The sequence below is a fragment of the Cephus cinctus genome, unplaced genomic scaffold, assembly GCF_000341935.2.
Source record: "Cephus cinctus unplaced genomic scaffold, Ccin1 Ccin1_scaffold0132, whole genome shotgun sequence".
Taxonomy (NCBI): domain Eukaryota; kingdom Metazoa; phylum Arthropoda; class Insecta; order Hymenoptera; family Cephidae; genus Cephus; species Cephus cinctus.
The window spans coordinates 597,944-621,351 of NW_014332865.1; the positions used below are offsets into that span (position 1 = coordinate 597,944).

A 23,408-nucleotide genomic window follows, 5' to 3' on the forward strand; every position below is an offset into this window, starting at 1 on the left:
GACCCTCTCTAGCTCAAACCTAGCAGCCTGAGCGGCCGTGCATTTCCGTAGCCGTCCGCTCCCGTTCGTGCATCCAGGTGCGTTTGCTGATTTCACGCGACCCCAAAGATCGACAGGACCCGTTAAGCTACAGCCTCGTCCGATAGGTTCCGTCAGAGCTCTCGTTCGCGGTGCAGTTGGGCCTGTTCCACCCCAACTCCCAGTTCATACCGGCTCGTCAGTTCCCGGTGAAAAAAGAATCGGCTGGCGGCCGCCTGGCTTGCGGATGCACGAAGGACGGGTGGACGGCCGAAGGTAACGCAGGTTGGTTCTCGAAGATAGTTCGTTCTCGTATGTTTTGCAATCGGTGTCGGGTCATAAGTTAGAAATTACGTTACAGTGTATAAAACATAACTTTACAGTATCGATGGATATAATTGCGTGAAAGTATCTTTTCTCTGCGATGGATTAAAGAATGGAAAAATGTAAATACACTTGCAATGGTTGTGAGGAAATTCATAAAAATTAAAGAACTTTTATAAAAGTTTCAAACCATCAGAACCATTCTTTTCGACGAGGAAATCACCTTGTTCAACCTCTCGAAAGTTATAAATGAGAAACAGAGAAACTCTTCTACCTCGCTGCTCTACCCCGTTTTATCTGATTACTCAAGCGTGTATATTACTAGAGGGAACAAAAAATAATAAAAATTCTGGACGATTCGTTCGATTCCTTCGCAATACACGTCAACGCTTCGTAGTTTAATTATAACTTGGTAAAAAGTTGAAAAGTACCCACTAACGAGATGCGGCTTGAAGTAAAAGGTCAAAGAATAAAATAATAAAAAAAAAAGCAAAAACAATATATAATTAAGAGAGAGAAAATTCTGATAAATTTTCTGCCTCGCGGAGAAATGACGGGAAGCAGGCGAATAAACATGTATTACGACGATTTACAGTAACACAAATATATTTCTTTTTTCATTTGTAACTTTTCGTTTAATGAAAAACAATATACATATTTAACGAACGTGAATGCGTTAAATGTGACATACGTACAACCGGAAAATAGATCGTAAGGTATGTTATGTATACGAGAGTCCGAAGTTATTTTCATGTAATAGACGATACAGTAGTTGAAATCGAATTACGTTTACTATTAACAAATACGTTCGATATTATACGTGAAATAGTATTCAGCCTGTTATCCATCTAGAATGTGCACACTTTTTCGGAGCACCATGTTGATTTATAGATTTTCAGTTTCAAATACAATTTGTGCATCCCGCTTGGCCGAGCGCAGACAAGATAACGTGATGTAGAAGTAAATAGGCCATCTTTTTCGTTTACGTTAATTGCAACAAGGAGAAGAAAGATATCTTGTCCTGTTGAGAACCATGCGGTGTTCTATAGCTATTACGATTTAGTTGACATTAAGTCAGTTTATGTCGACATTAAGGTAGTAGCATACAAATGAATTAATACAATTTGTCATGAGAAACTTGACTAGAATAAAATAATTCTTTCTACTGTAATTATTCCACTTTGTTTCCCATCTTGATTTTTAATAAATTATTCTCAAACATTTCTACTCTTTTCTCCCACTTTTTCTGCATTTAATATCTCTCCCCTTAATTCCATTAATTCTTTCACTCCCACACGAACGCTTGAAACATTCTTTTACACTCTAACGTACGCGAATATACAATATAATATATAATAATTAATCTCAATTCTCATTGGCCAAGTCAATTGGACTCTAATTTGTAATCTTCTAAGTTCCCTTTTCCTTAGTCCCTATTTTTTAATATTTGTATAAACCCTGCTACATGGTATGCCATAACTTTTCCCAGCATCTCCTTTCATCTCATGACAAGAATAATCAAAGAGAGAGAGTCTGAAATTGAGAGAAGGATAAATGATCGCAATCATATTTACAAAACGATACGATCCTGATTTGTTAGTTCAATCAATCAATCCCAAGCAATGATCCTATGATCGCAAAGTCCAAGGCGATAAGAGACACGAGGGAACGAATCGTATCCGTTGTTTAACAATTTAATTGCGATAGAGAAATTCGAACAAGATTAAAATTACAATCGATACGCAAAGGGAATTTTTTTTTGTATAATTCGTAAAACCTCCACTTTCATATTAAAAGATCTCGACATATTGTAAATGCGCAAAATCTCAACACACTTTCCTATCAGATTAATTATTCGTGTCAATTTTCATGAATTACCTATATCATAACGCATTACAAATTCTTCATGCAATACTTGCATTTTCAGAGCCGCACGCGTACACGGCTAAAAGTCTTTTTATGAAATTCATTTTATCATTATCAATTACATCATTATAATTTCTCATAATAAACCGCTCTAAGCGCAACAGATGTCGAACGTCGCACGACAATTTTCACCAACCGACAATCGCGGTTTAAAAAGTCTACTGAAAGTTATCATTGGCAAATTAAACGCAGTCTCTATTATCGACTAGACGCGACGAAACAGTACGCTGTATATGCGCCAAGTCCAAATAAGAAGCACAGTACATTCCCATGGATAAATTCGTAAGTGAAATACAGAAAGATTTAGTACACCGAAAGAATACGTCGCTTGAACTAGGCGCCAGTTTCTTCTCTTTGATTTACAACGTAGACCATGTTCTGTTATCGAATGCGATAATGCTATCTCAACTTGCAAATAAACACGTGGAACAGTATCGCCCATCTATGACCAAGCGACTGTAGTACGAATTCGCAAAGTTCTTTTGTCTCATTAATTTGTCTCATTAATGTATTAACCACGCAAAAAAACTCTAGGCAATTATAAGGCTCTCGCATTTGATACACGTAGTGATTCTCTGTGTATATTAACTCATCATCCCAGTCCCTGTACATTAATACCTATAAGCGCAGTATTAATTTAAGGTGGGTTCCTATGCATATTACATATCCTGTACTACGTGTACAATATACTCAGGCGTAATATTCACAGTCGGATCCAAGTACGCGATTACGCGTAAGCACTAGGACAAATATTGGTATAGACAGTATAAAGTCGATTAGCTTCTATGAGTTTGACGTTTAACCCACTGGTATATCATTACGATATTACTTATTAGAGAACGCTCGTAACACGCAGCTAGTCGGCTTGCAAAAATTAAACTAGGCCCAGCTAATCGCAAAAATCATGGCGACATCCGCTTGACGTCCTGATCTCCACGTATTACCGATCGCCGCTTTTCGATTTCTAGATCGTAAGTCATTTAGATCTTGTAGTAACATTATATACGATACTGTGCAATATTAATTACAGTATATTTTCTTCTCATAAACGATCGTTGTTAGCGCCTAATTATCATAACACTTGCTGCCCTCTAGTAGGCTCCGTTATTTATATCTCATTTAATTTTTCTATTTTCGAGCCTCATTAAGACTAGCGGATGGGTTCGATCAGCCTATGATTTATCAATCTCTATTTTTCAAAGAGTAAAATTATTCTGATCTCACTGTACGTTCTGATCGTGTATACTGTATAATATGGGCGTATCGAGGTTTGCTTTTAATTAATAAACAAACAAACCTTCATTAACTTCTAATAATTCTGAATCTTCTAACGATGTACCTGAACATCCTTTACATAACTGCACGCTGTACCCGGGCACGCAAATCGTCATGAAGAAATCCAATACGAATCATATAGGCGAACGTTTCACGGTTCATTCGAACGCTAATTGCTGTCACAATCCGCATTTCATCGCGGATTGCGAATCAGGTTTACTCTGACGACATCAGCTGCACATTGTCATCGGCTGATCTGTGCAGACGTCGAACTTCAGAAAGAGATCTCATTGGCGTTGGATTCAATAATGAAAACGGATGGGAGTGTCTATCTGAAAAAAAAAAACATTTTTTAATAATCATTATAAACCTACTCTTCGTGAAAGTATGAATTAACATGTGTTTGCCTATTTATATATGTTTTTTCTTGTGAACCTCTTAGTATGATGGAAATGGTTTATTAAATATACACGCAAGGGACGGAAGAATGTTGTAGCTTGGTCTATTCATGAGAATGGTACGTATAATATTATATACAGCGTTTATCATTTATACGCACGTCCGTATATATCTGTCTGTAGAACCATACAAATTATAAGGATCGATTTATTGATTAATGCTTAATATAACCTTAGAACAATATAGGGTCTACGGTTGGTATTTCGTTATAGCAGAAGAAGCGTCTTCTATGTGTGTATATACAGTGCGATATTATCGTACACGCCACTCCCGCGTCTGGTGAATTTGATTAAAGTAATTAAAATAGAATGAGTTTAAGGTACAAAAATAAACGGCAGTTCATCAGGCAAGGTCGAGGTCTGAAGTATGTTTACTAAATGACTTGGAATTTTCAAGGATTAACTGATATTACCTATCATACGAATATTCATTAGACTCGTTTTAGCTATAGAGTTTCATTAATTACTATTTACTGAATGCGTACCTCTTATGTCATTGGATGGTTCACTTTTAGATAATTCTTTCTCCATGCCGCGATGAATGGGCGCTTTTGATGGGCTCTTGTGATAATGAGTGAAATGCGGACTGGCATCTGACTTTCCCAAATTGTTCTGATGCGGGAAATGAAAGACTGGTGTGTGTGGCCATGACGCCGGCGGTGGACTACGAACTAGGTGTTCGTGTACTTGGGCCAGGGTCAGCGGATCCGCGTCTCCCAGCTCCTGATTCATCAATAAAGTTAGACGCTCAGTGGGTGACTTTCTCGATGGTATACAAGGAACAATTGAACTTGACGAAATTGATATACCTGAGACATTAGGATGGCATCGTCGGATTCAGACTCCTCAATGGATTCCACTAGACTCTCCCTGCTGGCCAAGACCTAGAGGAGCATCATGAACTTGTACCAGAATATTTAAATATAATATATAAAGATGACCGCAACGATCATAACCTCAATTTGAAGCAAACCTGTAAAAATGGATTGTCTTGGCGACTCAGCCTCAGAGCTTCCATATCCTGATCTATATTCCTAGTCCTTCCCGGTGTCAATGTAAGGATGGAGTGCGATGGTGATGGCTGGCACGCTACAACGACATCCACAGCAGCTACACTCAGGGTCGACGGTATCCTCGTTACGACACTGTCGTGCTCACCACTCCGATGACACGATGTCGAAATTACGGCTAAACATGAATAATACCAATCTGTATTATTCCCAAGTCAAAGCATAACCAAGAAAAAACGAAAACAGAATAATTTGCATGTTTACCAGGAGTCTCGATTCTCGGCGCACGTTCCATTTCCTCGTCCTCGATCTTCATGCCTGAAGGCAATTTTTTCGTTTTAAAAAAACTCGTGAGAAATGCTACGCTCTTGCGCTTTATTTGGACGTATCTGTGAGCGTCCTCGGACAGCATGTGTATCATTATTATCTGTAAACCATAACATATGAGGTCATGCAGTCTTTATTTAATTGCCTCCTCCTTATTTTCCCTTCGTGACAAACATATTTCAAGCACGTTATACCACCGATCACAATACACGTTAATATATATCTATATAGTATACAGAATCAGATAATTGAGCAGTAATAGCCAATTAAAATCAAGTGCAATATTCCCAAAGCACATGGACAAATTGGACCGCACAAGTGCCTTCTATACAATCAGTGCCAACCCCCCCACTCGTCAAACGCGGATAGAGGCCAATAAAGACCAACCCTCTAGTCGAAATCACTGACACACCAAAATAATATGTATATCCTACCCCACGTTAAGGAAATACGACCCATCTCTCGCGACCAGCACGGGATACTAACGCGGAGGATCTTTCCAGCACTGTCAGCAGTCTCTGTAGTAAGCACAGCTACCCTCTACATCGGACTGACTAAGGGTGGCTTCGAAAGCTCTACACTTCACTTTGCGCAGTGTAGGATCGAACCTGTCGTGTATGCGCAGAAGCCAACGTTGGGGATGTAGAGTTTTCACCGAAAATTCGGTTTTTCTGTGAGCGTCGCGACGTGTCGACGCGTCACGACGACGGCACAACGTTCATGTTCACTGTTAGAGGATGGTTCAAGTGTCTCCCCATGACCTACATTGTGTCTACTACATCCATGTAGACGTTTTCACAGTTTCTCTCTCTCTCTCTCTCTCTCAGCCTCTATCTCTATTCCTATCTCTTTCGCTGCTATATCTCTCTGCAGCACAATGGCCCTTGGCTTCTCCACGTTAGATATATAAAAACCCACGCTAAGGGTTGGTTCTCTTCGAAGCCGACCTCTCACATGAATCTCATCGATCGACACCCTGGAGGACTCTTAACAACCTTGCTGACAACATTCTCGAGACACTTACTTCAGCCACCCCGCACTCCACCTCCGTACATCTTGCGGATATTCACGGCCACGAATTTCAATACCGCTAGTAGGCTTTCCTTTGTTTACGTGATTCGGTCTATACTGTCTTCCAGGGGTTGATAATGGTTATCAGGATAAGGCGTCGCGGGCTCGCGCATCCTTCCCTGTAAACCCGCCCACGCGAATTGCGCGAAACGAGGTGATCGAGGGACCCGCCGAGCAACTGAATTTTGTCAGCGCGATATGGACACAATGAAAACTGGGTATGCGAATGAAGTAGGGTTTATGGAATTATCAGAGTACGTCACTTGCGAAGATAATTTTATACTGGATGGGAAGGACTGATAATTACTATGCAAATAGTTACCCTCGCTGAAGTTATGAAGAAAAGTATATTTTATAATTTTTACAAATCGAAATGTTGTAAGGCTCACTTTTTTCATTTTTCTTACATTTTTTTCCCCTTACTCCATCGCACTCTTTTTCCTGCTACATCTCGGCACGATTCTCGCCGTACTCTATTTATACGTACTAAATAAGAACTTTATCGTACCCAGTGTATCGATGTGTAAATCAACCATCATCTTTGTCAACTATACACGCACGAAGTGAAATGTACAGTGCGTGCAATGTACCATAGGCAATTATAATTTTCAGGTGGATTTTTAAAAAAATCATTCTAAATGGAAGACAGTGTACTGTTCGATGATGCTCGTACCTATCCAATTCGTACCGTCTTTGATCAAGACTTTTAAACGACTTTTCCCAACCAGTCAAAAAAATAAAAACGAATTTGATAAACCTATATACAGTCAGGAATTCGATAATGTACGATTCCAAGGTACGAATGCGTCCACCATAAACAAGTACCAGGAGAATTAACAGCAAAGTATAAAAAATACACGTTACACACGTATATATACTAGCATATGGACTTGAATAAATCCTTGCTACACGATCTTACAACATTCATTACAAGACGGTCATAAATTTGTATCTGTTTTTCAGTTTTCTTTTTCTTTCCTCTTCCTCATATCGAGGTACAACTCGGGTGCGCGTACGTTAGTACACACACTCACACACCGTGTAATTTTTAAAACATGAACACTTTGTCGTGAGAACGCACCTTTATTTTTTCTTCGTTCAAAGTTGAAACGAGAGATTAAAGTATGACTGACTTTTTTTGTTGGGCGAATTCTCATCTGACACTTCACGGGCGGAAATTTCGTCGATCCACAGCTAACGCAACGTTCCAAGTCGACGGTATTTAGGAACAGCCCATGAAATTCTATCGAATATAATGGAAAAGAAAAGAAACCTCACATTAGAACAGGATAACCTGCCCTGCATAGTCATATGCGTCGATACGTCATTCATACACAATCCATTATATCCTAAACAACAATTAAAAATCCTTAACGAACTGGCGAGGATTCGCACGTTATTTAAACCTATAGATATGCTATTCTAGAAAAGCTACAATTCGTATAAACACAGCGACATTTAAACATGTTTTATATTATGCGTAGAAATCATTAATATATGTATAGTATATGTATGTATATATATTGCGTATATACATATACATAACATACATATATGTATATATATAACATTTGAGAAAAATCACAGTTACTTAAAAAGTTTCATCAACGACGAGTACACCGTATTGATAATAATAATATTAATAATAATAAAATAGCAATAATCATAATAATAATAACGCTCGCATAAGAAAGTTGCATCCGAAATATCATTTGAAAAATTAAAACATTTACGGTTTAACCAAACGTCTCGATCATTACTCTGACAACGAAATTCGCTAAAAGCACGAGAGCCAGTGTTTGAATTTTCTGTAATAAAAAGAAAAAGAAGAAAATTCGAAATTCAATGGCTCTTGATAAATCGAACAATCGCAATATTCAAATTCGAATCTAAAACGTTCGGAACTTTCATCCTTAAACCTGTTTTCATGAAAAATTCTGATCATTTTTGTGATGACTGACTCGTCCCTGTCGACCAATGTCGCAAGTCATTTAATACATAGATATATGCTGGGAATGCTACGTGCACGTTTACCACTCTATATACTTTTTCTTCACATTTTTTATGAGAAATAAATCATACAATGACGCAATCATAACTAGTACATCATTATTCCCTATATCGCTTTCATACATGACGAACGAAACACTGTCCTCAATTCACACGCATACACAGAACTTAGACGTCTCACGTTTTCTCGCAATTTTTTTAAGCGTATCGTATGTACGTAGGTACATATGCACTTGAGGCTTCTCTCACAGACTGGCTTGACTGTCGAGAGATACCTTGCAGCTCTTAATTTATTTATGTAGATTTGTCTGTTTCGCCATTCATTACGAAACGGCCGGGTCGACTGCGCTAAATGTTCTCGTTACACGAGAAAATCTATGCGTCTTATACTCTTACAATGTTATATATATATACTATATAAGAATTATTAGATTTCTTCTTTTTTTTCATTTTCTAACTTGCTTAACTGTACCATATACAACTTTTTGACATGCCGTTACCTTGTATTCTCAGAATAACACTGATATTTTTTACACACGCGAACATAATTTCTTGATAGAATTTTGAACATTTTACTTCATATATATACACACATATTTTATTTGTCCACAAAGGATTGCATACCGGGACGACTACCCGAGTGAATCCGTGATAGAACTGACTACTTATTGATAAGAAGGTAGTACGATTACAGGCCGGATTAAGGCTTGGCTTGGAGATCGATAATAAGCAGCGATAAAGTAACGGCACGTTAAGAAGTCGCAGCGAGACTTTTACCAAGAAAAGTAAAAAAATCTCGAGGAATCTCTTCATGAAACTGCATTAGTCTTGAATTGTGCAATTGCGATAAAACGCGGCACGTTCTGAAACCAGTGGTGAGAATCTCGTAATCGGGATGAAAACGTGACGAGGAGCGCGAGTGCACCTCGTCAAGGAAGTCAAATCCACGGAGCCAATATCGATCGATCATGAAGGTGAACTGTGATTCATTTAATTACTAATTAACGATGAATCATTATGATCGCATGACTCTATTTTTATACGGCAGTGACTTGGCACGAAGCGTAAAAACACGAGATCGGTACATCTCAAGAAAAACTATTACAACGACCGTGATCGATACGACGATAATAGAAAACAGAACAAATATAATAAAAAGCTAATTTAACAGAATAGCACAAAATCAAAGTGTAACAATGCAATTGAAAAAATTCAGGCTAATATGTATAAGTTATTACTTATGGAAAGTGAACATAAGAAACAAAGAACTTTGGTCCGGCCGTAATAAAATATAAACATAGAGGAACAGCCGTTAAACATGTCGATTTCTTATCACGTAAGCGTCAACAACAATGTTGACTTCAATGAACAGGATTCAAATAAAGATGAGCTATCGGACGTTTCTATCTCTTCTGAAAATTTGAATCCTAAAGATATTTCAATAACTGTTTGTAGCCCGTCACTTCTTCCTTACATTACTCTGCCTTGACGCTTATTTGTGTTATTTCCATGTGCGACAAAGCAAACGCGAATCTCTTACAGTACGTGTATTATTAAACCGTACTTTTTTTGACGATAACGCGGCTTGCACAGAACATCGACCAATAATTAATACCATTAGTGCTAGTTATTATGTACAAAATGTATTTTACATTACAATTCCGACCCGCCGTTCTTCTGATTAACGAGTGGCCGGCAGTAAAGGAAAGGCTTCGGAGAGCACTCTTACGAAAGAACGTTAACCTCTCGCGGCGATCCACATACATTTAAAACACTCTCCGTCGTACTCGGTGTGATTTGACTCCGTGCTTCACTTTGAGCCTGCCGAATGGCCTCTTTGTACGGACCCCTCTTTTTCTTGTTATATCGTGTCTGTAGAATTTTCAAAAATACAAATAAAATGGATTGATCTTACAATGAAAATTAATAGTACAGTATAAGCCTGATGAACGTACTTTGAATGTTTCGAGGAATGGACTGAGCTGATCACATGACATGAGAGAACTCGTCGAGGAACCATACCACGCTACATGCGCTTGTGGTCCTGATGACGATCCATCTTCTTTACAGGATACAGTAATACTCAGCACCTGATGGAAAAATATAGTATTGATATGATGATGATGGACAGAGGATCAATGATAATTCAAATGAATGAAGTCTGTACCTTTCCAGGCCACCAGGGGAAACCGTGAATTTTACCCCATACGACATCTCCAACGTCCATTCTTCTACCACTGGCGGTGAGGCAGTGCGCGACAGGGGTTGCTGCCAAGCGCATTACTAGTGGGTGTGCAGGAGGTGGAAAGTCTGGAGCGGTCTCACCGGCATCTACTTCTGGTTCTTGTTCGCTTAGTTCGTCGCTACTTGCACCAGGACTTTTACATCCGGAAGAAGCATTGCTCACGGGATAGTCGCATCGTGCATATGCATTAGTATTTAGCCTTTTGAGGGATATGGATAATTTCTGTTTGAGGCACTGTTCTTTGATGGCCGTGTACGAAGAGTCTCCACCTGGTAACACGTCCCAGTTTTGTTGCTGCTGTGGCGCATCCGTTGCCGTTGCTTCTTCGCCTGGTTCCTGTGGTTGCTGCTGATTCTTGTGCTTGCGTTCCTCCTTGTGCTTCTTCTTGTGCTTGACTTTGTGTTTACGACGATGATAGGACAAAGGGTCGAAAGTTGGATTGTACCTAGCAAAAGCAAGCTTCTTCAGCTGCATATTGGTCCCAATATATCGCTGAACTGTACGATAGCCAAGAAATTTGGATTATCTTACCTGGGTGAGCCGTTACAGGGTGATCTTGCAGGTGACACGCCTCCCAACATTTTCCTTCTTGCTTCTTTTTTTGCCTTCTTCAAGGCACGTTTAGCAGCTTTTGCACTTGCATCCTTCACGCCCTGTTTCTGTGGATCCACCTGTTCCTGGCCATTCTCTCCATCTTCCTGATACTCATAATCATTCTCTAAACTTTTAGGAAGTTCCAAAGGATCTGTCTCCATTTCCGCCTGCGTGTCCTCGGTATCCGTATCACCTTCTTGGTCATACGGATTTTGAAGCTTGGAAGGTATCTTCAGAACAGTACCTTCGCCCTGGGCCCCGAACGATATCTTTATAACAGGAGTGGTCCTGGCCGTTCTCGTAGGATCTTCGAAAACAGACTCGTCCCACAGATCCTCCATAGAACCGACTGATCTCTTTTTCCTCGGTATACGACCAGTTCTTAACCTCATGGTGGAGTCCGCCGCTGCCAGAGTCTTTTTGTCATCTTCATCAGGAACCTTAGCACTCTCCACTGAAGAACTGCTAAGACGACGAGGTGTCGCACAGTAAGCCGTTGACGGATTACTGTCCAATTCCGTTGGTTCTGCACGACTCTCCATGGGTTCCTCGGCATTCCTGGACGAATCCTCTTCACTCCTCGTCCAATAAGCAGATTGTACTCCGGAGGCCATTTTAACTTTACCTACAAAAATAACGCCATACACTTCTCCACTTATCTTCAACACTTCTTACTATCCTTTTTTTACACATATATAACGCCTCTGCACAATTTTCAGTAAAGTGCACTCATCTTCAAATGACACATAAGCACCGAGACGTCTCATATTTTCTAGGTCGAGAATACTTCTCCAACTCGTCAAGTATTCCTAGCATATAAGTAGCAGCCATTCCATCCATAAAGTAGAAGGCGTGTACACGTACTCACCTACTGACTGCATAGCGCTGCTTATCTCGTTGGGCTGAAGCCTAGAGAGTTTAGGAATAAGGCTTGGCGTCATCTTCGAGGAATCAGCAACTGGACTTAGAGGAATCTTCGCCGACTGTTGCGAGGTATTGTCTGACTGACTTTGAGAAAACAAACTCCTTTGATTCTTTTGGGACTGTGGCTGTTGCTGAGCACAGCGACGATCGCTTCTTCTTGTTGGCTGAGGATGCGCTTGAGCCTCGTGTTTCCTCTTTCGACTGACGTCAACGTTCTCACTGTTCTCATTGCAGATCGATCTACATTTGCTACAAAGAACCTGCCTCGGTCTCAGTCTCACGGTAGGTCTGGCATTCTTGTATCTCGCCGGTGGATTAATGTTACGTCGAAGATCTATCTTCGCCGCAATAGGAGGTCCTCTCTTCTCTTGAAAGTAACTGAATCGAGCAGCTATCGTGGCCAGTTTGTCACCGTCTGGATCCGGTACAGGTTCAGGAGGTTGAACGCCGCAAGGAAGTCCCCTGGAACATTAAACGTATCTCATAGAAAAGGATCTTCCTTTCGATATATGCAATATGTATATACTGAAACACACATACAATACTTAAATATTATACGTATATCGTGGAAGAGCTCAAGAACCGGCCTACGCTCCCTTCGCAACAATCTCTTCGTTGCAGTGAATTCGTACGTGTGCTTTGTGTAAACCCGCCAGATAGGGCGGGCCTTCGTTCGGCTGAGAGAACGAGAGGCGAGTATATTCTTGAAAGAAACGAAATCTCGAGGCACGAGAAGGAAATCGACGATGCCGAGATAACGATCACGAAGGTAGCCTGAGGTAAGTGATTATTAGGCAATGAGCAAACACGTGTGTATTTGCTAGCTGGAGTACGTACAGCACACCCACATGAAGTATTGATTCGAGAGGCAGACAATGAGCGACAGACGGTTGCCATACCTATTATGTTTTCAGATCTGAAAAGTACTTTCAGCAACATCTTTTTAAAAAATACAGATAATCCGATACTCCGAGGTTCTTTTGCTGATTTGGCCAGTCGCAGCTTATTTACGAATTCGCAGATTCCCGTATTACACCACACGATATTTGCATTGTAGATTGTACCTCGTTTTTCACCATTCTCGCACTGTAAACGTGGCGAGTAATTAAGCAAGATGCAATTAGAAAGATTCTTCTGAAATGAGTAATGAGTTTTAACGGCATACGCGTCAGGACAGTCTTTCACCTTGTGTACCGGGTATCAGTTCTTTGTTCGGAATTTCCTGTCCATGAGAAATACGCGAATCGAAGGATTCAGAACAAAAGGAGCTTTCGGAAATATTACTGATTATCGACTCATTAAGCTCAGCCAATTAAGAGGATTTTTAATCGTGCCTACCCTTCGGCTCACTGTCAGAGATGTCTTATGGTACTTTGCCGCCGTCACAGATAAGATTGGCATTGTCTGCTAAAAATCCTAAAAGCTGGTCTTTGGTTTCTCTTTCATAAGTCTAAGTAAGCCTCGCCTAGCTAACTCATGTGTTACGGTTCTTTGTCACTTTTTTCTGGCTTGACGAGCATCACGAGTCGGTATCGAGCGCATCTACGTAGAGCCTTTGTGTTGTTCCTGAATGGTCTAGTACCCAGCTAATATACCTAGCTACAGTACGTGTTTCGAACGACAATGATAACCCAGTCAAAGAATCGGCGTAAAATCAATGGCGGATTCAACGTAGACGCCTTTGCTGCAATACTCAATGGATCCTCCTATTTATATCCATTTTCGAGAAGATGGCGAATTCCTTCAACGTTGCTGGTTTGATGATATCCAAGAACGCGAAGAGAGGGGCGTTTACGGTTTCCATCGAACCGTGATTCATTAGGACAACCATCAATCAAATTCCAAAATGGTTCCCAACCCGCATGATGCTTGATACGCAGTCACGGCCACCGCCCATCATCCAGGCACGATTTATGAAAGAGATACTGCTCGCGGTACGACTTTTATATTTCCTAATAACTTCAGGATAAAGAATAGCTATAAATAAGGAAGACGCTGTTAAGGACAGGTGCTCTTGCGATGTACGAAGTGCTTTCAATGTTTTGTCCCTGGTCGATTCCTGTCAGGCACGAAAGAAACCGAACGGACGTAATAACGTGGACGGTTTCAAGATGGCTGCTTAGAAAGAAAGACCTTCGTAGTTGCGTCACTGTGAAGGGAAGAAAGGAATTTCATGATCGTCGGTACATTAACTACCTTCGATCTACGTTCTTGCACGATTCCGGGCGACGTGCCTTACCGGACTTGTAAAATTGCATCGCCTTCCTCGATATTACATCTCGTGAACTCTTGCCTACTGGACCCTCTTAAACTTGCAATGACGTCAGATACGGATATTCCGAGGGAAAGTTCAATCAAATTTAGTCTTGACTGATAGATGAATATGAATTGGAACACATGGATTCGTGTCAACCAGTGCAGCCTAAATAAATTATTTATTATATTTATCTTGACTGCACTCGTTTCAGGTCTTATATTCTAATTCGAATTCAAAACGAACATTATCTCTAATAGGTTAACGAGCACTAATAGTATTAGCTATGCGTCTATGTTTTTATAAATTTCACATAACAGTTCAGCTAATCTATTCCGTTGATGACCTAATTAACCAGCTCGGACGGATTGACTAAAATCCAAAGTCATTCTTGACAAAGCATAACTAGCAAGTTCTATTGATTAAAACTATGTGTCATGTAGAGACGTGCCACATTACGTAAGTTTAACTGAATCGCGATAACTATGTCTTAATTTTATTTGGTGACAAAAGTTGGATCACGGAGACCCTGGATTCACAATCGATCAAGTCGTGGTCGATAAAATGCAAATAGAGCCACCGGTGTCACGGCAAATGACAAAAATAAATAGCCAACCGTAAGTTAAAGTGGTAAGGTACCCGAAGGGGTTAGAGATATACATATCGAAAACGTTACAGGGTTTCCGATCAATTCAAAATTATGAATATTTCGTCGAACCAATTTCCGCGCATGGTTGAGTAGGGAATATCGCGTGTCACACGATCATTTGATCTTTCTAGCAAAGAGAGAATAAATTCTACAGTATCGCTCTTCCTGTACATTTTTCTTTTTTTACTGGGTTATTATTTTTGTTACAAGATTCTCCTAGTACATCATCATAATTTCAGTAGGAGGGACGCCATTATTTACCCTTTCTGTGACAGATGAGACATACGCGATTGTTGAATCACCGTCACGATTCGAACTCCCCACTTGTAAATGCGCCTTCATGCCGTTATACTAAGCCAACGTTAGAAAAAAAATATGAGTCATGAATAATCGCGGTCTCTCTAGAGGCGAAGAATCTGGAATTACTGGTGGCGTATATTCAACCAGATCTGAACACGAGATGTAGACTTTTGTAGCTAATCAAAGGAAATATATATATACAGAAATCTTGTCCAAATTAGTAATATATAGAACAACCTCGATCGGCATCTTTAGTAATCGGTTAGGAAATGAGAGGATTCGACAAGTCTGAAATATCGATAAGGTTTCCATCTCTTCTTTGCTATTGGGCATTTGGAAATATCAAATCTTGGTGAGTGAAGTATTTAAAGACGATTGTTGCAATGATATCATAGATGCATTTTCAAAGATAAGGTATCTGAAGATATTGAAGATTGCCGATAATGAGAATCTTATGGAGCCGTCGCTAGTGTAAAACGGATACTGTGACGAAGGCTTCAAACGTTTGATCAGGCCTATTGAAAATTCCCAGAGTACGTAACGATGATGGTGGATCAGTGAAAAGTTGCGAAAATCTATCACGGAATGGTGAGAGCGTGAGATTGATTCGTATCACTGGTTGAAAGCCTGTGGCGAGGATTTTCAGCTTTCGAAAGGCTCGCAGCTGTTTGACAATGCGCGACAGGACGTCAGGCTTAACGAGGACACCTTCATGGGAATGTCTATTTCTACGACACTGACTTCCCTAAATCAGTTTATTATGTGCGTATGGGTTAACCAAATATCACTGTAATAAGATAAAAATTGATTATCGTTGGAAGATCTAGAAAATCGAGGACATATCGACGTTGCAAAGAGAACCTTGTAAACGCAACGATGACGCGCGTTCAATCCATCTCCAATGTGAGTATACAACAAAAATAATCAATCCAAAACTCATGATTATTCAGGGGAAGACCCTCACGAATATGTTACACAAGATAGAAATAACACCACCATGTACAATTCGTAATAATCGACGATACAAAAATCACATCCATTGCACTGTCCGTGAAGAGGTTGAAACAGGAAAAATGAAAACTTTCGAACTGTAAGTCCTACAAGGATAAGCAATATACCATTTACTGCGGAAAAATTCAAGCTTTCCAAAGGTACATATCAAATTTGTCTAAGTTAAACGATTCCAGAGGAAAGCCCGACAACAGATAGAACTCTGTGTAAAGTTAGTAAAGTACAAGGAGGCATATTTCATTATGAAACGTGGGCTTACCTCTTGGTGACATCGAGCAGGGCTCCTTGGAAGGATTTAGTTCCATGATCGAACGAGACGACGATGATATCCGGTAGAGCAGAGTCAACAGTCACGAGGATCTTTTCACCCCTGACAAGGACCGGAGCGGACGGGGTCTCAACGTCCGCCATATTGGTTCGTTAGAATTATTGCTCGCCTCTGTAGTCTGTCCGGATGACGTGAGGAGCTGCTCGCTTGTTGCGCGGGGTGCAGAGAGAAGAGGGCCCACCGATGCCGCATGCACAGCTGTGAGCTGGGGCTGCGACTGACTCACGCAGGCGCATATGCTTTCCTTCTTCAGTGCCGTTAGATTTCTTACAGTGCCCTGCGCTAGAGCAATGTTCACGTGAAATTCCTCTTGTTGGATGACAGTTGAACAAAATTTTTCTAGGCACGAAAAAATTCTTTTTCGAGTGAGCGTTGACAAAAATAATTTCTGAGATTCTGCCATATGATTTACATACACAGAAATTACCTGGAGAAACTTGTATGGTGATTTGAAAGGGTTTTTTTTTTAGAATAAGGGTACATAGACAACCGACTCAAATTAATTTATCATATTATTCAGTTCAGACGATGGGAATATAGTATATACTGGTATAAGATTCTTATTAATGGTACCATTTTAGAATAGTATGTACGGCACTGTTTTGGGGGGTTAATGCTTGCTTAGTACCATGACTGGACTACCCTGTAAATAAGGACGTGATGGTATTCGCTGTTAGGGTTAGTTAGTTTCTGGAAATGGTAGCAAATGAAATTTTTGAATGCTAATGGATGTTTAAGTATACTGTGGCGTTATACATCACTAACCGCTATGCATAATGGACTGAAATAATAACGAGTTGGTTCTTCTATAAAAGCTCATGCAATCCGTAGATTACTAGATTACTATGAATCTATTTGAAGATCAAATTTTTTATTCCAAATATTATTTTAATCTAGCAAAAGACTTGAAATGTATTTCACTAGTCAATCATAGATTCAATGAAACATATAGAAATGAACCCTTACAGTATTCATGGCCGTTTTCAACATTTCATCAGAATCGACTCTCACGTTCATAAACTCTAATTTAAAAAACGTCTGTAAATTCTTCGACTAAAATGTGGTCACATCCGAAGAGCCATAACTTTAGTCCAAGGAATTGTTTAGTCGCTTGTCGCGTCGACTTCTTGTACTTTGTACCGGGAGGGAAAAACTATTTCTTGTGAATGCCACATGTTCGGGTAACTTAAACAGGATGACCTTGAACTTAATTCATTCTGTTAATACCACGACGTTCAAGAACTACCCAAAAATTTGCATCCTGTATCATTTACCTAGCATAAAATATATTATCTCCCTTTCTTTTTCTCTTACTCTATCGGTTAAACTACTTTGTTTTACGTCTCCCAATACAGAATTTCATAATAACAATATCCGCATTGAATTTTGAGATATACACGATACTAGTTCTGATAATTCTAACGTACAGCACATAATGATAATAATATTGGGAAGATGACAGTGACGTACCAACAATCTTGGTGCCACCGACCTTAGGATTTGCGTGTGCGCTTTGCTTAGTCGTTGTCAGTGACCAGAGGAGGCTTGCAGTTCACGGTAAGCAGACGAAATATGTGAATCTTCACACAATTCTTTCTATAAACATTGTTTCTTGCTTAGGATTCGAACGATCGTGAGGCAAGACTCTAGTAAATATATTCGCCATGTTCATAGTACATCAGAAATTGAAATGTATAATTCCTCATTTAATACACGTCCATACAACACCAACCTGTGTTTCTGTATACACGGAATGGAACTGACAGTCGCTCTCCTATGACACAGTCGATATCGAAATTTTATTTTCTTCTGTAATGCTATTTAAATGTAAAAGAAATCTGTATACACCGTCCAAGGAACGATGAAAGATAATTCTCATACAGTATGAGAAGGTCCAAGAGAATCATCCTCTAAAGTGTCTAGACGCCTTCTGAATATCTCAGGGACATTGTATGTTGCATGAATTTAATCGCGAAAGATTACTTTCCCTCCTGATAAAATCTATTCAGTATCTCATTCTAGTAAACAACAGTCAGTATATGATAATAGATTATTTTCCTATTCCCGTCATATATTAATTTCTTAAGGTACTTGTCACGTGAATTGTTGATGTTTTATAGACTTATCGGATTTTTTTCTTTAAATATTTAAAGATGATTGTTGATATATAATCAACATGACGTAACTATATGCACAGTGAGTTGACAATCGTATGCAAATTCGTATAGTTTTATTAGTAACCCAACAAATACAAACAGTTTCATATATTCAATATTAGAAATTCATGTTGAAGAAAATAATAGTTATAAAATGTCTTGTTATAATCCTTGATTAGGAACTAGGAACTTATAACATTGCCAATATGTAACTGTTACTTTGAATCTGTTAGGAACTACTTTACCATTTGACATTACCGCACTTCGAACCCGTTTCTACTCGGTTCACGATCTCTTGCACTATACAGGTCCTGATAAGATTCTCTGGGTCTTTACGACATAGACTCTTACAAAATAAATGCGTTACTTTTCAATCCTGTTCCCCTTTCGCTTCGGCTCGTACTGTGTCGAATTCTCTGATGTCGAACAAACGTAATCCCCCCATACGGTCCCTCTGACGCTTATGCCTTTTCCAGAAACGCGTCCAGGAAACCCTCTTCGAAGAAAATGACGACCGATAGACTGGACTTAGATAAGCCTCTCTGGGATCAAAGCACGTTCCTGGGCAGATGGCGGCACTTCGCTTGGGTTACCGATTTCCGTACTTGTGTCGCATCCGAAAAGGAACTTTATGCGGCTAAGAATTTATGCGAAGATTACAGGTGAGGTTGTATTACCGGGAATTCACGTATTCTGAATGTTTGATATTAACATTGTCATTACGATACAAAGAGAAGGTATGACAATAGTTTTTTTTTAATATGAACCTCAAAAAAACTGTCTAAATAATTTGAGACGACGTTATCTACGTACGTGATTCCAGAAATAATATCTTACGTTAGCCAAATGATTCAACAATTGCCAACAACTGCCCAAATAGTTTCAAGGTGCTTTTGTTATGTTGTGTCGTCACTGGATGCATCGTGGACATAATGATGAACTCTGAGCTTAAGTAAAATTGATTATAAACGTAATTATAAAAAGTGCTAATCACGATGTGTTCTTTATATGATATGACACGTATCGTAGAAGTCAAGGGTATTCGTATGGATACGATGAGCCAATGATTAATCTAATGATCCGCGGAATGTATGAGTTCTTCAACGAATCCGATTACTCCACGGAATGCAGGAGGAACACTGAATCTTTTCTACTTGCTTCACAAAATAATAGTAAAGATTACCAAGTTGAATTAATTTACCTGAGTACTAATATAATGAAGTTGATAAAGGCTTCGTGACATGACTCGTATCTAATCTCATTTTTTTCTAAAGACTCGCATTATTTTACAAAGTTTTCCGACGTGATATCGCGTCTGAATTTTCTACTCCTTTATGCAAACATTTTTTAAAACATAAACACGTACTTCTTTATTGTATTCAATGTATACGCATTTCCTTGCGTAATTGACTTTCGGCCTGCTGTTAATTATTTCCCTTTAGCTTGCTGCTGCTATATCGCTTACAACGTTAATGCGATGAGTGTTGATTGCACATAAAAATTTAAAGGTCAAACCAGAGGCTATGTTGATTTATATATGATATTTTTCAATCAGCTGTACCTTGCATATATGATAATGAATTGCAACATACGAATCGAACGAAAATAAAAGTTCCTAAAAGTATCCTCGAAAGCATTATGAGACTTGAATTCGAAAATAGATATCTCCGTAAGAAAAATAATCAGAGGCCTTGAACTTTCTTAAAAATGTGACAGTGCTCTTAGGAATTTTTTTAAATGACTGTAGTAGTATATATAGCTAGATAATATTGAAAATGTCAAAAAATACTGTATTCGTCTTATCAAGAATAACCAAAAATTCAAAACAACATCCCATCGTTAAATGATAATTTTGGAATCGGGACTTTGCGTTTCTGCAAGTCTCATAACAGCTGCGTTTATTTTGCCTTGCAGGCTTGGCAAAGAATCAGCGGGTACAACCAGGGAGCAGATAATATACGCAAAGAAGCTCTACGAATCTGCATTTCATCCGGATACGGGTGAGCTACAAAATGTCTTTGGTAGAATGTCCTTCCAAGTACCGGGTGGAATGGCTGTCACTGGAGCCATGCTACAATTTTACAGGTAAATTCATATACAAGGGAGTTAATTTTTGTTCCAGATAAGAAAAGTCTTATGAATCTCTTGCCCTTCTTTCCAGAACCACCACAGCCGTAGTTTTTTGGCAATGGGTTAACCAGTCATTCAATGCATTAGTAAATTATACAAATAGAAATGCCAATAGTCCTGTAACAACGGCACAACTAGGTACAGCCTATGTAAGCGCAACGGCCGCAGCAATGTTAACAGCAATAGGATGTAAGACCTTTTGGGAAAAAAGGGCGAATCCCCTCATGGCTGTAAGTCGCCCAAATTTAATTCCCAATTTCATTCAGATTATTTTTAACATAATCAATGCACAATATGATTCCGCGTTAATTCATTCCTCGCCGAAATCTTCAGAGATACGTCCCCTTTGCGGCTGTAGCTGCGGCGAACTGTGCCAATATTCCTTTAATGAGACAGAATGAGATACGAAGCGGTATAGAATTGAGCGATGAGAACGGTAACAAGCTCACTAGATCGAAGGTAATTTACGTTCTATCTAGTTTTACCATCGTTTCCGATCATTCGTTCAAAATTAATGTAATCCCGTGAATGGTTCATGCTTGATCGAGCAATTGATTTTAGATTGCTGCTGTGAAAGGTATCAGCCAAGTGATCATCTCTAGGATCGTTATGTGCGCTCCTGGCATGCGTATGTATCATTATAGTACACCATAGTATATCGATGATGTACAGGTTTACATCGCATTGCCTGATTTTATCGTACAGGGTAATTTCACTGAAGATTAATGATCTGTGCTCTATGTTTATACAGTTATTCTACCCCCTATTATGGAAAAGTTAGAAACATATCCTTGGATGCAAAAGATTAAGGCACTTCATGCACCTATGCAAGTGATGATGGTCGGCTGTTTGTAAGTACATTTTTCTATTGGAAAATTTATGATTTAATTGTCATTTTTACTGAATCTCTTTAAATATTTTAGCCTGACATTTATGGTACCCACAGCATGTGCTTTATTCCCTCAAAGATGGTAAGGAAAATTGTAATTTATCTTTAAAGAATGTCATTCATAAATGCATGGGTCAATATCTCATTTTGGTGATAATGATTGAAGTATGTCCATTTCCCTTTTACGTCATGATCCGACTATTCGTTGTCGTAGTCTATTGATAGCACTTGGCCGTGAAGTTGGAAACTCAATTGGCACTTTGAATGTTTGCCAAATTGTTTATATCTATTAGCAAATGATATTGTTACGAATGTTTTGTTATAAAATTCTACCAAATGTCTTGAGTGCTTAATGATTAAAACTTTCTGGTTCTTCTTTTTCCAGTTCGATTGCAGTGAGCACGTTGCAACAGTGGGAGCCGGAAAATTATGAAATATTGAAGAAAAACTGCCCAAAGGGAAAGATACCAGAGTATCTGTACTTCAACAAAGGGTTGTAATGCCCGTGAAGCAATAGTCTTTATAAAAATCACGGTGAAAAATGCACCGATTTAAATGTAGACAAAGTTCTAAAGCGTAGACAAAGGATAAAATTTGTTTATCTTCGTAATAATGATTGACTCTCTGTTTAATGTGGCATGAGAGTAATATATACACATAATGATGTGAGGGTCAAACTCTTGCAGATCGTCTGCAAGTCTTGAGGGTCTGTCAATGAAGTCTTCTGTCTGAAGACTGTCAAAAAAGCTTATGTATGTATATACGTAAGAGATCAAGCCACAGCAGACTAATTTGCTAGTGAATTTGTTGGTTCATTAGACCATGCCTAACGAGCTTTTAATGCGCGTGTAAATTTTTCCTAGTGCTCATGTTATTTCTCATGCTCATGTTACTCCTTATTGAGCTTCTTAATATTTAGGTACTAATTTAAGTATCCTTCTTTTGTTAATGCAATAATTTATAACTGCCAATGTTCAGCATTGATGAGATGTAAGAACCACAAACAAATTGGAACTCTAAGAGATCTATGTTTCAATATATTGTGTTGTGGGTTGTATTTACAACAGTCCACTATTCGAAAAAATCAATACATGAAGGACAATATTGAATGATCCTTCATTGAAAGAGATCATCTTTATAAATTAAGATGATTTGGCAATAAGTTTTGTTAAAATAAGTGCTCGCAATAATTTTTTCCTAGCAACATGTTGTTGCCTACAAGTTATCGATACATACTTAATGATAATGTACTTCACATTTGATTTGAGATTATAGCTTCAAAAACAGTGTAACAACTACCTCCTTTTGTCAAGGCGTCACTCTTAAAGATACTGCCATGTATATTTTAGTAATCTATTAATAAATGTTCCGAAATAACTGATTGTGAATTAATTCTAACTGACAAACTTTATTTCCGTAAAATAGCCCATTAACAAAGTTATAATTCATATGGATTTAAGAATAAAATTATATGTTAGGTCTGGAATGTGAAGGCACTTGTACCTGCGG

At 39.0% G+C, this 23,408-nt stretch overlaps 3 protein-coding genes across 17 annotated transcripts; 1 reads left to right on the plus strand and 2 right to left on the minus strand.

Moving 5' to 3' along the window:
* Nucleotides 1-930: 930 nt before the first annotated feature.
* On the minus strand, nucleotides 931-9,265 carry LOC107263056. Of its 8 annotated transcripts, none has more exons than XM_025080436.1 (6): nucleotides 8,920-9,265; nucleotides 5,276-5,329; nucleotides 4,975-5,189; nucleotides 4,811-4,885; nucleotides 4,487-4,724; nucleotides 931-3,871 (listed from the first exon to the last, which is right to left on the minus strand). In XM_025080436.1, the coding sequence occupies exons 1-6, from the start codon at nucleotides 9,230-9,232 to the stop codon at nucleotides 3,846-3,848; spliced, it is 921 nt and encodes a 306-aa protein (XP_024936204.1). In that variant the 5' UTR covers nucleotides 9,233-9,265; the 3' UTR covers nucleotides 931-3,845. The 8 variants fall into 8 exon arrangements, with proteins under 8 accessions (XP_024936204.1, XP_024936203.1, XP_024936205.1 ...); XM_025080435.1 differs by having other exon boundaries at nucleotides 931-3,875; XM_025080437.1 differs by having other exon boundaries at nucleotides 931-3,875; nucleotides 5,276-5,438; nucleotides 8,920-9,053.
* On the minus strand, nucleotides 6,818-19,376 carry LOC107263050 (PWWP domain-containing protein 2A). Of its 4 annotated transcripts, none has more exons than XM_025080422.1 (7): nucleotides 19,248-19,376; nucleotides 16,656-17,063; nucleotides 12,127-12,644; nucleotides 11,196-11,883; nucleotides 10,587-11,109; nucleotides 10,375-10,509; nucleotides 6,818-10,291 (listed from the first exon to the last, which is right to left on the minus strand). In XM_025080422.1, exons 2-7 carry the CDS (start codon nucleotides 16,805-16,807, stop codon nucleotides 10,145-10,147), a joined length of 2,163 nt encoding a protein of 720 aa, XP_024936190.1. In that variant the 5' UTR covers nucleotides 16,808-17,063; nucleotides 19,248-19,376; the 3' UTR covers nucleotides 6,818-10,144. The 4 variants fall into 4 exon arrangements, with proteins under 4 accessions (XP_024936190.1, XP_015585341.1, XP_024936189.1 ...); XM_015729855.2 differs by having other exon boundaries at nucleotides 16,656-17,001; nucleotides 19,126-19,357; XM_025080421.1 differs by having other exon boundaries at nucleotides 16,656-17,006; nucleotides 19,126-19,357.
* Nucleotides 16,198-23,291, plus strand: LOC107263055 (sideroflexin-2). 5 transcript variants are annotated; one of them, XM_015729865.2, is made up of 9 exons: nucleotides 16,198-16,288; nucleotides 19,357-19,542; nucleotides 20,795-20,965; nucleotides 21,042-21,240; nucleotides 21,344-21,469; nucleotides 21,572-21,638; nucleotides 21,762-21,861; nucleotides 21,934-21,981; nucleotides 22,285-23,291. In XM_015729865.2, exons 2-9 carry the CDS (start codon nucleotides 19,388-19,390, stop codon nucleotides 22,397-22,399), a joined length of 981 nt encoding a protein of 326 aa, XP_015585351.1. In that variant the 5' UTR covers nucleotides 16,198-16,288; nucleotides 19,357-19,387; the 3' UTR covers nucleotides 22,400-23,291. The 5 variants fall into 5 exon arrangements, with proteins under 5 accessions (XP_015585351.1, XP_024936196.1, XP_015585350.1 ...); XM_025080428.1 differs by lacking the exon at nucleotides 16,198-16,288 and adding an exon at nucleotides 16,444-16,475; XM_015729864.2 differs by lacking the exon at nucleotides 16,198-16,288 and adding an exon at nucleotides 18,040-18,281.
* Nucleotides 23,292-23,408: the final 117 nt, after the last annotated feature.